Below are 13,951 nucleotides of genomic sequence, written 5' to 3' on the forward strand. Positions count from 1 at the left end.
ACTGAAACCTAAGGAGTAGCTATTTTAAATTATTACAATTAATCAAAGATTTAGTCGATCCAATTAATACTATCAACTAGTACATGCAACTTTGGTTAATTCTTGGTTAAAATATTTTGTTATTGTTTATACAGAATCAATTTTAACCAATAATTAACCAAAGTTGCATGTACTGTTTTTCCTGTTGTTGTTTATATAGAATCCGTTCAAAAACAATTGTTTATATAGAATTATTACACTTTATAAACTTTTAAAACACTAGGAGAACTTGAACTCATTGCAAATCTGAACTTTTTTTTTTTTTGATCAACAAACAAATCTGAACTTTTAAAGTGTGTGTTTTTGTGGGTTCTTGGGCATATCTACTAATCGAATTTTATAACATATCATATGCACATGGATGAGGGAGGTTACTGATTTTACTAGCTGGATTGAAACCTTGGCAACGCTTAAAGCAACGTGACTCACGTGCATCAGACACGAGATCCGAAGCATCTTCATCTCTTTCTTACTGGTCTTAGCTCAGTGACTTTTACCATTAAGTTTTTCTTTTTGCTTCCCTGATATTGATCTCTGATTGATTAGATTTGCGAGATTTGGTTATTTCTTTTTCTTATCACTTGTTGATCAATCTGTTGACCAGAATCCAGCTAGCCGTCTTATCGTGAGGCTGAGTATCTGAAAATATATAGGCTTGTGGTATCTTAGATCTTGTCTTTGTAAGCCTTCCACAGTTAAATAATGTTTAGTGATAATAATGCAGTGGGTTGTTGTAAATATACAATTGGCTCACAAATCCAGTGATAAGCATTGAGTGTAGTTTACAGAATCTTGGATCTGTGTTTGGGAAAATTCAAATTCATGATGGCTGCTTGGCTTTGAGTGTTTTGTCTAATTAGTTAAGTTTTTGCCAAGCATCTTGTAATCCAGCTGAAATGGTTTATCTAGCAAGGCAAAACTGAATACGAATTAAAAACTACTCAAAAAATAACCAAATAAAACGAAGAAACCATGTAAAAGAAATACGAACTCATAATTAAGAAAAAAAAAAAAAAAAAAAAAAAAACTAAGTGGAGATTGGTCCAGAGAAAGTTTCTCGGCCCAAAAAATGCTCTGTTGTCCAAGAGCCCTTAAGTTCAAGTCTCACTCGGAAAGGGTCCGAGATGGAAGGCGATCCAACAAAGCCCAAAGCTCAAAACAGCACCCAAAGGAAAGTTGCACGTCTTTCAACTCATAAGCTCCTCAGTAAAGTTCAGAGAAAAAAAAAGGATGATATTTTAGTTTCAGGTTTAAAGTTTCAATATATACAACAAGTTCATTTCAAACTTTGTCATCGTTGTGTCAGCTTCAGTTATGCTGTCAGCTAATTTATTGGGTGTGTGACAAGATAGCAAAAGTGGAAACTCATTACCTAAACTATGACGTGAAAAAATTATCACAACTTGTAAAAGTTTATTCGACCATTCTCTTGAGGCTATTGCTAATTTGTCGTATATATAATATCATATCATATCATAAAGGAGATTCCCTTGGCAGGAAGAATCACTTTACTTTTTATATACTTGGAATCTTCTTCCATACATGTTAGGTCAAAGTTTGTTGTTCCTTTCATTATCAATCATATAGCTCACCTTTTCTTCGAATATCAGCTGAGTATGCTTTTTTTTTCACACACAAAAGGTTTTTCTGAATTCAGTTCATCTAGAAGATGGCAGCCGACAAAAAGTATATATATAAGCCGAGTGGTAAGGTAAGTCTGAGATTTTGTCTAGGGAGAGAACCAAAACTGAGATGCATTTTGATCAAGTTGCAACATTAATAATCATTTAACCAAACACAAAAGTAATCAAATAGTCTCTCCATCTCATAAAACCACATTTTCCCACAGATTTGACCAGATCCATTATATTACAGCTTTAAAATGTGATTTGAAGCTTATAAATGTTAATTACTGGACTTTTCTAACTGTATATTTATTGTAACCAGAGATCAAAATAAGTTTTTTGATAGTAAAAGCACTCTTTTCTCAGTTTGCATTCTTTTATAAAACTGCTAACTAGTAGTTAAGTGGTTGAGAAAAAAACTATAATATCATAGTCAAACATAATAGCTGCGAAAGAAAAGTAATCTCTGAATCTAACCAATGTAATTGGAGAATCATTTTTAAAGTATATTACGTTGAAGTCAAAGTATGTAATTAAAATGGGAGTGACATAAGCCTCTTTGCCCTTAAGTGGGAGTTTTAGGACAAATCCCAAGTGGAGGGAAGCCACTCATCCACCACTTATTTTCCCTTCTTCACTTTGCGTAATTTTTCAATAATCCTTTTGAATATTAATCTTCAAAGGTAAACCAATCATTATCACGTAAACTAGACTTCTGGATTCTTCAAAGGTTGTGTGTTTTTGAGTCCTCTGACTTGATTTCACTTGAAAAACAGTCATATATTTTGTTAATTTGTTTGATACGGTTGTATGGTTTCGCCTAAAACTCACCGGTTTATCTTTTCACCACAACCCAATACCTCACGTCTTGATAGACCAACCAATCCACTAAAAGTTCACACACATTTTAGCTAACTGCAAAACGTTTTGACAGGTGAAAGAGTTTAACAAGGAACACAAATGTCTCTAGAAGAGTATCACATTTGCACGAGGCTAAGTGGGTCACACATTGCCCTCCATTTCAATTACAAAGTGTCCTCTAATAAACCCAATAGGACAAACGCTGACCAAAAGAAAAATAAACAATACGACAAATGGAATATTAATTTCTATTGATTTAAGTTTTTCATTTTTTTTACCCACAGGGAAAAGCGAAAAACCTGCTCCCCACTTGTTTTCTTGTTACATTCCAACTTCCTCCCATCAATTACTAATTGCTTCGTGTACTTATTTTCTGTTAATTATTTTTTAATAATTACTGGATATCATCTCTCCAACTTTGCTTTTAGAAAAAAAAATAGTAACTGGTAGCATAAAAATGTTATGGTTTCGTGGGTGTACACATGGGAGAACCTTTGTTTTTATTTCTCTACGTATTTCTCTAGCTCATTTACCTCTAATTTATTCAACTTCCACTAGCAAAGACGAAACGATCACTACAAGAACTGTTCAAGAAAGGTGAGCTGATGTAGTAAACTCAAAGACGAAACCGTTTTATATAGACACCCATCTCTTCTCCAGCTTTGTAGGATTTATAATACTATAACCTACTCCCTCCGGATACGAATGTAAGATGTTCTATATTTTTATCTTGTATACAAATGTATGATGTTTTGAGATATAATTAATGCATTTATTTTTAAAATTTAAATATAAATTAAAAAGTAAAATTATGAGTGGTGAAACTTTATTGATATAATCAAAAAGTAACAACTAAAATATTGTATTTATTGTTTCTTAATATGTGTGTAAAACCTTAAATATCTTATATTTAAATCCAGAGGGAGTATCGATTAGTAGTGATAAAAAGAGTAAATTAACAAAGTCAGCGGCGAAAATTCAACTATTATTCATAGTTTTGTTTGCTAAATCTCATAAATGTTGGTCAGCTCTAATTGTTCCCTGATTATTATTGCCTCCAAAACTTTGCATAAAATTACCTCTCCTCAACATTGGTCGAGAAAAGTTGACTTTGTTTTATATAGAAATACAATATTTTTATATCAAGAATACATGGAGAGCTATTCAATGCCCAAGACATGAAACTTCACAAAAACTTTTAATATCATTGTCACGCTCTCCTTCTATCTAGAATATGGGAATCTCTCAAGAGTCAAGACCCACGCAGCAGGAAGTGAGAGAAAGATACAAAGAGACCAAAGTGTAATTATCTTTCATTTTTTTATTAGATAACATTTTAGAGTTTTTGTAAATAGATTATTTTTTATACATTTTTAAACAAAAACATTATTTATTACTCATATATTAACATAATAATTTAATAAATTTTGTACAGAAAATTGAAAAAGTTATCTAGTTTAGAATTTTTTTTAGAACATTAAATATTTAAAACAGAGCGAATACTATTTTATAAGGAATGTGAACTTAAAAAAATCAGTTGAAGGGTATTTTTCTTCTTTCCAATATATGAGATAAAGATGCCTCCTAAAATATGATATATATTTATTTATTTGTTATTTTAAAATTTCTTGTGGAAGAGGTGGAGGTACTTAACTTCACAACCAGGTACATAACCCATCAAAGACATCTTTACAGCCTTTCTTTTCCCTCAGAGTTTGGGGGTGTGTTCTTTCAACTGTTTCTCCTGTCTCTTAAGACAACAAGTTGAAACAACTGTCTCTTAGGGACAGTTCAAGATTCTCTTCATCAACTAAAATAAAGGAAAAAAAAACATTTATAAACCTACTCCAGGAATCTTCCGTGAATCTGACGTCCTTTGTGAGTTTCTTTCTTGCTTTCTATTTTTGTTTTTCATATCTAATAATCACCTCAAAGGTCTCACCTTTCTTTCTTCTCCATCAAGAAGGAATCAGATTAGTGCTTAACCAACTTAACCCACAAGGGATTAGGGATTTAGGGTATAGTTTAACCAACTTGTAGGAATCAAAAACAGAGAAAAAAAGTTGGAAGCTTTCCCACTCTTTGATTCTCTGTTCTTCCCTATTTACAAGATCTTTGCTTGATTTGATTCTTCTCCTCAAATGGGTTTTTGTTATTATTGTTCTTTTTTTTTTCAGATGTTGTTGTTGCTTCATTGATTTGAGCAATGAATAACAATTATCATCTCCCTATGGATCCAGCTATGGACTCTTCATTCATGGACGGTTTGCTTCTAGATGGTTGCTGGTTAGAGACAACAACAACAGATGCATCTGAGTTCCCAAACTTTAGTCCTTCAACCTCCATATCCCCATTTGATCCTTCCTCCTTCATGTGGTCTCCACAGCAAGACAACACAGCAGCAATCTCTTCCTCTACCTTATCTCACATGTATGGTCAGGGCTTTGCAGAAAGGTCTAGTCTTGAGGATCTCTCAACCCTGAACAGACGGTTGTGGATTGGACCAAGCGGTGGAGGTCACGGCTCTTCTGTGATGGAGAGATTGGTTCAAGCGGTGAAACACATTAAAGACTTCACTAGCGAGAGAGGCGACTCTCTTATACAGCTGTGGGTGCCTGTGGATAGAGGAGGTAAGAGAGTCTTAACCACAAAGGAACAGCCTTTCAGCCATGATCCGATGTCTCAGAGGCTTGCTCATTACAGAGAGATCTCTGAGAATTATCAGTTCTCTGCTGAGCAAGAGGATTCGAGCTCCAAGGACTTGGTTGGTTTGCCTGGGAGAGTTTTCTTGGGGCAGGTTCCTGAGTGGACTCCTGATGTGAGGTTTTTCAAGAACGAGGAGTATCCTAGAGTCCAGCATGCTCAGGACTGCGATGTCCGTGGGACGTTAGCTATCCCTGTGTTTGAACAAGGTAGTAAGACTTGCATAGGTGTTATTGAGGTTGTTATGACTACTCAGATGGTTAAGTTGAGCCCTGAGCTTGACAGCATCTGCAGAGCACTTCAGGTTTTGTTTCATTTGGCTTTGTCTCCTTTTGATCTTTTATGCTTTTCTTGGAAAAAAGCTTAAGTGATGTTTTTGCTCACAGGCTGTTGATCTTAGGAGCACTGAAGTTCCGGTTTCGCCTTCTCTAAAGGTAAAAAAAGCTCATAACCAATGTTCAAGAAATCACTAGACGTTAATTAGACACTTTATAGAAAGACTATTGAATAGGCGGATTATCCGGGGTCTACACAACAAATTATTGATTTATTTTATACATATTTTACATTTATATAAGATATTTTAGTATTTGGTTTTAGCTATAAACTATTGTGATGAATTATCAAAATTAGGTATATAAAACAAAAGCAAGTAGACAAAGTTGTGGATTTATACTTATATTATTGCTTAATTTAGACTAATTTAGATCGGTTTAAACAAATTTTAACTGATTTAAAACAATTTATTGTATAAATGGTTTCGGATAGGACTGAGTTGCTACGTATGTGCCGTCTAAACCGATTTTTAGAACCATGTTCATATTTTTCACTTTTGTTTGTTGATCTTTGTTTATCTTTTCTAATCAGGGACCTGACTTCTCCTACCAAGCTGCATTACCTGAGATCAGAAACCTCTTGAGATGTGCCTGCGAGACACACAAACTCCCACTAGCTCAAACATGGATGTCTTGTCTCAAACAAAGCAAAACCGGCTGCCGTCACAACGACCACAACTACATCCACTGTGTATCCACAATAGACGATGCTTGCTACGTCGGTGACCCCACAGTCCGTGAGTTCCACGAAGCTTGCTCTGAGCACCATCTCCTAAAAGGCCAAGGAGTCGTCGGAGAAGCGTTTTTGACCAACGGTCCTTGCTTCTCATCCGATGTCTCTAGCTACAAAAAATCCGAGTACCCTCTCTCCCACCACGCAACTATGTTTGGACTACATGGCACGGTCGCTATACGCTTGCGCTGCATCCACACTGGCTCAGCTGACTTTGTTTTGGAGTTCTTTTTGCCTAAAGACTGCAGAGACATAGAAGAACAGAGGAGAATGTTGAATGCTCTTTCCACTATAATGGCTCATGTGCCTAGAAGTTTAAGGACAGTCACTGAGAAGGAGCTAGAAGAAGAGGGAGATCAAATGGTCAGTGAGGTTGAGACACTTCCAAAGATAGAGGAGACATGTGAAGTACATGGAAGTAATAGTAATCCTCAACATGTAGGCTTAGCTGTTGATGGAGAGCTAGGCTTTGACTATGGTAAAGGAGTGAGTGTGGTGAATGAGAACAGCACTTTCTCTAGTGGTGGTGGTGGTTCAAGTAGAGTGACTGAGAAGAAGAAAACAAAAGCTGAGAAGAACATTACTTTGGATGTTCTGCGCCAATACTTTGCAGGGAGTCTCAAAGATGCTGCCAAGAGTATTGGTGGTAAGTTAAAAAAACATTTTTTTTTAATACCAGTCGGCTTAACATTAATTTTTTTTCTATGTTTTAAAAGAAAATTTTGTTTTAAATTTTTTAACAGTAATATTTTGTGATGTAAACAAAACTATATACATTTAAAATATTTTTTGGCCCCTTTTCAATTTATTTATTAAAACTTTAATATAATTTATGTAAAACTTTCCGTTTATAAAAAAATTGGGCCCCTTCACTATTAATATACGGGGGACGCGGGTTTGGATCCGGAGCGGCCGCACCGTTTGTCCTCCTAGTTAGCGGTTCGGGGACGAAACATGTAATCTCCCAGACCGGAAACCTTTAATATTAGTTTCGTCCCAGTGGTCATTCGAACTGGGACCTCTGACACAATGGTTAAAAAAACATTTTTATTCTTGAGTTCATTAGAGATTTTGTGTTGTTTATTGATCATGGAGAACTTGTTTTCAGTTTGTCCAACGACGTTGAAGAGAATCTGCAGACAGCATGGGATACAGAGATGGCCATCAAGAAAGATCAAGAAAGTTGGTCACTCGCTTCAGAAGATCCAACGTGTCATTGACTCTGTTCAAGGAGTGTCAGGTCATCATCTCCCTATAGGCTCCTTCTATGCTAACTTCCCGAACCTAGCTTCTTCACAAGAGCAACAATCCAAGCAGACAACGTTCTTGCCTCCTTCTTCACATTCACAGCCTGCAAAATCCTCCTCCCCTGGTTCCTCTTGTAGCCACACGTCAAGTTGTTCAAGCGAAACACAAGTAAACAAGGAGGATCCTATGAACAAAGCTAGAGAAGATACAAGATCTTTTAAGCAAACGCAGACCACGCAGTTATCACCATCGACGTCATCACAGGACGATGATTTTCTGAGGTTGAAGGTGAGCTACGAGGAGGAGAAGATCAGGTTCAGGATGAGGAACTCGCGCAGGCTTAAAGATCTGTTGTGGGAGATAGCGAAACGGTTTGGTATAGAAGATGTGAGCAGATATGATCTGAAGTACTTAGATGAAGACAATGAATGGGTTTTGTTGAGGTGTGATGATGATGTTGAGGAATGTGTTGATGTCTGCAGGTCTTTCCCTGGAGAGACGATAAAGCTTTTGCTTCAGCTCTCTTCTCAGCATTTGCAAGAACGTTCTTCTATCAGTGGATCACTTTCCTGACAGAATGAAGTAAGAGAGAAAGATGTCACTTATAGTTTGTGTTGTGTAAGCATTGTTCATAGGTTTTCTTTACTTTTTTTCAAGATTACTAGGTGGTGCTTGATATGGCAGAGAGAGAGAACATGTAAAGTGCCTTTATTTTATAGAAACAAATAATTTTATTTTTCTTGTTTACTAGTATGTTTGTATTGTAATGTGCTGTTGGTTTGCAAATGTAGATGCACATTTTCAATAATTACATTTTTTCCATAAACTAAGAGTTAAAACATTTATTGTCAGTAGAAACTGAAACTGCATCACAAAGGAAAAGAAAATTAAGAGCTCTACAATTACCAAAAATAATTTTTTTTTTGCAGGAGAAAACAATACAGTCCTAGTGTACAACAAATAATATCTTACTAAGTCTCTTTTTGTGAAATTAATTTTTAAATATTTATTCATCAGTCTTTTATATGAAAGCTATTACATGACAATTCTACAATATATAAATCTAGTTCTTATGAAAATTTATGTTTAACAATTTTATTTGCATATTGAATTTTTTTATGATGCATCATGCAAAATATCTTGTTTTATTGATCTGACTATTTGATAATAAATTGTATTTTCAGGAATTTTAATCTCAAATGTACTGAAGTAAAAACATTAATAAAAAATGTAAAAGAAGGAAGATATTTTATTTATTTAAAAAATAAAGGTTTTACGTATGTTTGTGTGTGTACATATGACCGATCCAAACTTCCAAAGGGGACTATTTGACTATCTGGTTCGACCGGTTTTACGGACGTGTGGTGAACCATGTCCATTGTTCCGGTTACGCTTCTCTTCTTTTGGTTGCTCTCTGATAGTCCTTACAATTTCTAATTCTCTAAGTACATCGTCCATGGGAGGTCGGTTCTTGGGGTCAGCCTCGAGACACCGTAAAATTAGTGCGGCGGTTTTGGTCACCGCCAAGAGTGGATACTTGTGCTCGAGCCGTGGGTCCATCAACTTCTGAATCTTCTTTTTCTGGGACAGAACCGGTTTAGCCCATTCCACGAGGTTCTGTTGCGCAGATGGTCGGTTTGGGTCTAGTGCTCTTAGACCGGTTAATAGCTCTAAGAGGACCACTCCAAATCCGTAAACATCACTCAGCACGTATAAATGACCTATAACATCAAAGAAAACATGTTTATGTAATAATCTAAAATTCAAATGAAATTATATATTCAAAAAATTAACTAAAACAAGTTTTTTTTTTGCCAAACCAAATAAAACAACAAAAAAGAAGTTGAAATACGTTTTTACAAACAAACATTGCACGTTTTTAGTTACCTGTAGCCACATATTCGGGAGCTGCATAACCTTGTGTGCCCATGACACGGGTGGTCACGTGGGAGTATCCATTAATTGGACCATGTTTGGCTAGACCAAAGTCAGAAAGCTTGGCGTTGAAGTTCTGTAAGAAACGGCAAAGAACTGTTAACCCAAAACAAGGTGTACCATGCAGTAAATGTGTGGGAGCTAGAGATGCAAGAAACGACACCGTACGGAATCAAGAAGAATGTTGGAAGCCTTGAAGTCTCTGTAAATAACACTCTTTTCAGAGTTATGCAAAAAGGTTAGTCCTTGAGCTGCTTCAATTGCTATTTTCAAACGTGTATCCCATGTCAACCCATCTCCTTCTGCATTGACATTACATGCACACCTTATATAAATAGATGAATAAGGTTGTCAAAAAGAAAAGAAGAAAAATATGTATATAAATAGGATTAATGTATGAGAGAAATAGTACTTGAGAAGAGGTGGTTTTCAAGGCTTCCTTTAGGCAAAAACTCATAGACCAAGAGGAACTGATTCTCTTCCCAGCAATATCCCAAGAGCTTGACTAGATTTGGATGATGAAACTTCCCTAAGAATCTCACTTCACACTGCAATTTTTACCATATATCCACACATATGCAATATGGTTACATTTTAAATTAAACCCATTGATATAAGAAGAAAGTGATAAAATTTGATGCTTTGTTCAATATTTTCTACATAGATAGCAAATAACTATACTATTAGTGTGTAATTATCGACTGAGAGACACAAAATCTAATGTTAGGAAATGAGTACAAGGGTATTAAAAATATATGTAACCTTTTTCAAATGGTTACATATATTTTTAAGCTTCTTAAAGTTGAAATTTGTGTTCCTTGTCGAGAACCAAGTCAATATTACTTTTATCTTTTGTTCCTAAATCCTAAACAAAATTACTTGTTTTCATATTTTCACAAGTTGCATATTATATTCCACGTATAATATATATGATCGTGTATGTTTCTTACTTAATTTTTTTTATTTGATATTGTAGCTATGACGGAATTTCTAGCTGGATACACTTCACATAAAAGAAGAAAATAATTTCCACGCATCAACTACATCATTAAATATTTATGTAAGTATATCTTCTTCTTCTAATTTTCAAAAAAAAAAAAAAAAAGTATATCTTCTTCTTTTTTATGTATATCTTATTGACTATTATAAACGTATTCTTTTCTTGAATGACTAATGCAGTTACGTGAGAATGAATGCCTTGACTTCTTCTTCATCTTTTTGGCTTCTTCTTTCAAAAGTGATATAAATGAGATGGGTGCAATAAATTCAATTATAAATGATTGAAATGAAATTTATATTCAAATACAGCTATTTAGGTTTAAAAATATTATGTGTGCGTTTCAAAATACATCAATATTATGTATGATAAATGATTTCTAAAACGCCACTAAAATATCTTATACCGTGTACGTTTTGTGCTTTTTAGTTATTGACAATCATACCCTAAATGACGTTTTGTAAAATAAAACCACAAAATAATTGCCAAACTAATAACATTGATCATTTGTTTAACTAATCAGTATTACAAAAATATACAGTACGTTTTTTAAAAGTCGTTATATTGATCAACAAAACGACAAGTAGCATGTTAAAGTTGTTCCAGAGCATGTTTGAAGAATATAATCTCGTGCTTACGTTTCCAACAGTCATTGAAATGCCCAGTCTATTGGGGGTATTTAGTAGTAATTTTTGTTAATAATGTCACGAATACATCGCAATTTGAATTTATTTCCCTAATTTTCTCCTATATAGTTTACCAGCAAAAAAATTGCTCCTATAATACTTGCCTAAATTAGAAGTTTTTAATGATTTCCGATGCAAATTTGAATTAAAATAAAAGAAAAAAAGAGGAAAAATAGGAGTTACTTGCCTGCCACTCATGTAACCCTTGAGCACTATCAGGGTTAGATTTCTTAACGGCGATTGGTATTCCCACGCCCGCCCTCGACGGAGATAAGGTCTCCTCATCAACCCATCCTTTGAACACCTGTCCAAACCCGCCTTCTCCGATCATCGACTCCGGCCGGAAATTCTTTGTCGCCGTCATAAGATCCGTTAATGTGAACATCTTTAGATTTGGCGTCACTATCTTCCCGCTCGGCGGCACTGCCTTTTTTCCCACACCTTGTTTCTCCACCGGCTTTGACGGCGGAGTCTCGACGGATCTCGGCTTCTTCTCCTGCTGTTTTTCACGAGATGGGTCATCGACGGATCTTGGCTTCTTCTCCTGCTGTTTTTGACGAGGCGTGTTATCTACGGTTCTTGTTTCCGCCGCCGGAAACTTTGGATTCGAGCCCCTAGCCGGCGGCATTACCACCACCGGCGGCGGAGCCTTTTGATTTACTGGATTTTGCCCATGTTTCACGGCTGTTAGATCCACACACGATCTTGTTAGATTAAAACCTCACTACATAAGTTCGATTTAAAAGAGAAAAACAAAAACATTTTTTAAAACATTTTTTTTAAAAATGTATGAACCTGGGAGGGGCTTGGTGGAGACAGGGATCTCTTCGTGTCCAACACTGGAAGATCCGTTAGGACAGAAGTTACCCATCAAGACACATACACAAGCTTTGACTTTGTTCTGTTTTTTTTTGTTATCTTCGTCTTCAAACTTTACGATCACTTAAGATTAGAGAGATGTTTTTCTCTGGGGATTTTAACTGAGAGATGGAGGAAAGAGCCGAGAAACGGAGATGAAACACCAAGCAAACACTCTCTTTGTGGGAATATATATAATTTTAATTTGATAAAAGGTCGTGTGTATTTGATTTCGTCGTGGTTGTATAGCCACCCTTTCGATTTAATTGACTGATTGTTCGATGTCAAAAAAAAAAAAAAATTGACTGATTGTTGTAATTTTTGAATACCAAAATTATCAACGTCTATGAGTCATGATTCATTCTTGTTGGCTGCACAAGAATAAAAATAGGGAAAAAATATATATATACATGTACCGTTTTCACATTTCATACACTGTCCATTGTCCAAAGGATATACAGGTCAATACTCGGAAACTTTCAGTTATTAGCCAAAAAAACAATAGTAGAAATAATAATGTCCCTTTCAAGTTCAATATTAGTTTTTATGGACCTTCATTTTCAGTCTCTTTTTGTTTAAATGATCGAGTCCTATGTAAATATGAATTCTAAAATTTATCTATCCTATAATTAATTGGATTATCGGGCTAAAGAAACACAAACATGGTTGCTATTTTAAAACAAACATACGGCAGGTTGTTTAGGAATATAAACACGTAGCTACACTTTTTATTACAAATATATAAATCATAGTTATTTACTTAATATTAGCTCGAACTATACAGTTATTAACCCGAATCATTCTATTGTTATTATTAGCAATTTAGCATACCAAATTACCATTCACACGGACTATGCCGATTATATCTCATTGACGTAACAACTAGAGTAAACACACACACGAATTCAGATAATTCTGTGGTCACAGAAGCAAACGAATTTGAGGAATTGCCAAACAATTTGCATATAGTGTATCATGGTTATTAGAAAATATCAGTAGTAGGAAGAGGTAAAACAAAAAGAACAGTATATAGCAATGGCGGGTTCGAATACACTGTATATACCAGTATATGGAAATGTTCTAACAGTCAAATCAAGAATATATGAAAACGAGGTTAGAAACCGGGTTTCGATTTGCTTTTATTTCATTTTTCGTTTTAGAAAACTATCTTGTAACGAGTTCACGTAAAAAACGTGGGCAGATGTTGTGTAGATCGAATTAGTCAGCCTGGTCAAAGTTGACATAAAATATTAGAGGATTAATTATCACCTACTTCCATTTATCAAATTTATTTATTTTCTTGCGAGAAAGAAGCTCAAATAATTAAAAGGATTGACTATATTATTTGAATGATTGTTCATGTATGTCACATTCTCGATTTAATTTGATATCGATACGTCAACGGGGTTTTTTTTTCGTCCAGATGGAAGACTTTCCAGACGACTTAATTAAGTCGTCCGATAAGTCGTCCAGCTGGGAAGACTTTCCAGACGCCTTATTATAAGTCGTCTAATAAGTCGTCCAGATGGAAGACTTTCCAGACGACTTAATTAAGTCGTCCGATAAGTCGTCCAGCTGGGAAGACTTTCCAGACGCCTTATTATAAGTCGTCTAATAAGTCGTCCAGATGGAAGACTTTCCAGACGACTTAATTAAGTCGTCCGATAAGTCGTCCAGCTGGGAAGACTTTCCAGACGCCTTATTATAAGTCGTCTAATAAGTCGTCCAGATGGAAGACTTTCCAGACGACTTAATTAAGTCGTCCGATAAGTCGTCCAGCTGGGAAGACTTTCCAGACGCCTTATTATAAGTCGTCTAATAAGTCGTCCAGATGGAAGACTTTCCAGACGACTTAATTAAGTCGTCCGATAAGTCGTCCAGCTGGGAAGACTTTCCAGACGCCTTATTATAAGTCGTCTAATAAGTCGTCC

At 35.4% G+C, this 13,951-nt stretch overlaps 2 protein-coding genes across 4 annotated transcripts; one reads left to right on the forward strand and one right to left on the reverse strand.

Moving 5' to 3' along the window:
• The first annotated feature begins 4,200 nt into the window (after positions 1 to 4,200).
• LOC106300417 (protein NLP5) lies at positions 4,201 to 8,352 on the forward strand. 3 transcript variants are annotated; one of them, XM_013736548.1, is made up of 5 exons: positions 4,201 to 4,403; positions 4,703 to 5,532; positions 5,615 to 5,662; positions 6,096 to 6,942; positions 7,405 to 8,352. In XM_013736548.1, the coding sequence occupies exons 2-5, from the start codon at positions 4,732 to 4,734 to the stop codon at positions 8,115 to 8,117; spliced, it is 2,409 nt and encodes an 802-aa protein (XP_013592002.1). In that variant the 5' UTR covers positions 4,201 to 4,403; positions 4,703 to 4,731; the 3' UTR covers positions 8,118 to 8,352. The 3 variants fall into 3 exon arrangements, with proteins under 3 accessions (XP_013592002.1, XP_013592004.1, XP_013592003.1); XM_013736550.1 differs by having other exon boundaries at positions 4,218 to 4,403; positions 4,766 to 5,532; XM_013736549.1 differs by lacking the exon at positions 4,201 to 4,403 and adding an exon at positions 4,412 to 4,543.
• A 429-nt stretch (positions 8,353 to 8,781) lies between these two features.
• Positions 8,782 to 12,357, reverse strand: LOC106300418 (probable serine/threonine-protein kinase NAK). The gene is made up of 6 exons (XM_013736552.1): positions 11,958 to 12,357; positions 11,350 to 11,846; positions 9,892 to 10,027; positions 9,648 to 9,781; positions 9,432 to 9,555; positions 8,782 to 9,265 (listed from the first exon to the last, which is right to left on the reverse strand). Exons 1-6 carry the CDS (start codon positions 12,031 to 12,033, stop codon positions 8,877 to 8,879), a joined length of 1,356 nt encoding a protein of 451 aa, XP_013592006.1. The 5' UTR covers positions 12,034 to 12,357; the 3' UTR covers positions 8,782 to 8,876.
• Positions 12,358 to 13,951: the final 1,594 nt, after the last annotated feature.

Source organism: Brassica oleracea, chromosome C6, assembly GCF_000695525.1.
Source record: "Brassica oleracea var. oleracea cultivar TO1000 chromosome C6, BOL, whole genome shotgun sequence".
NCBI classification, from domain to species: domain Eukaryota; kingdom Viridiplantae; phylum Streptophyta; class Magnoliopsida; order Brassicales; family Brassicaceae; genus Brassica; species Brassica oleracea.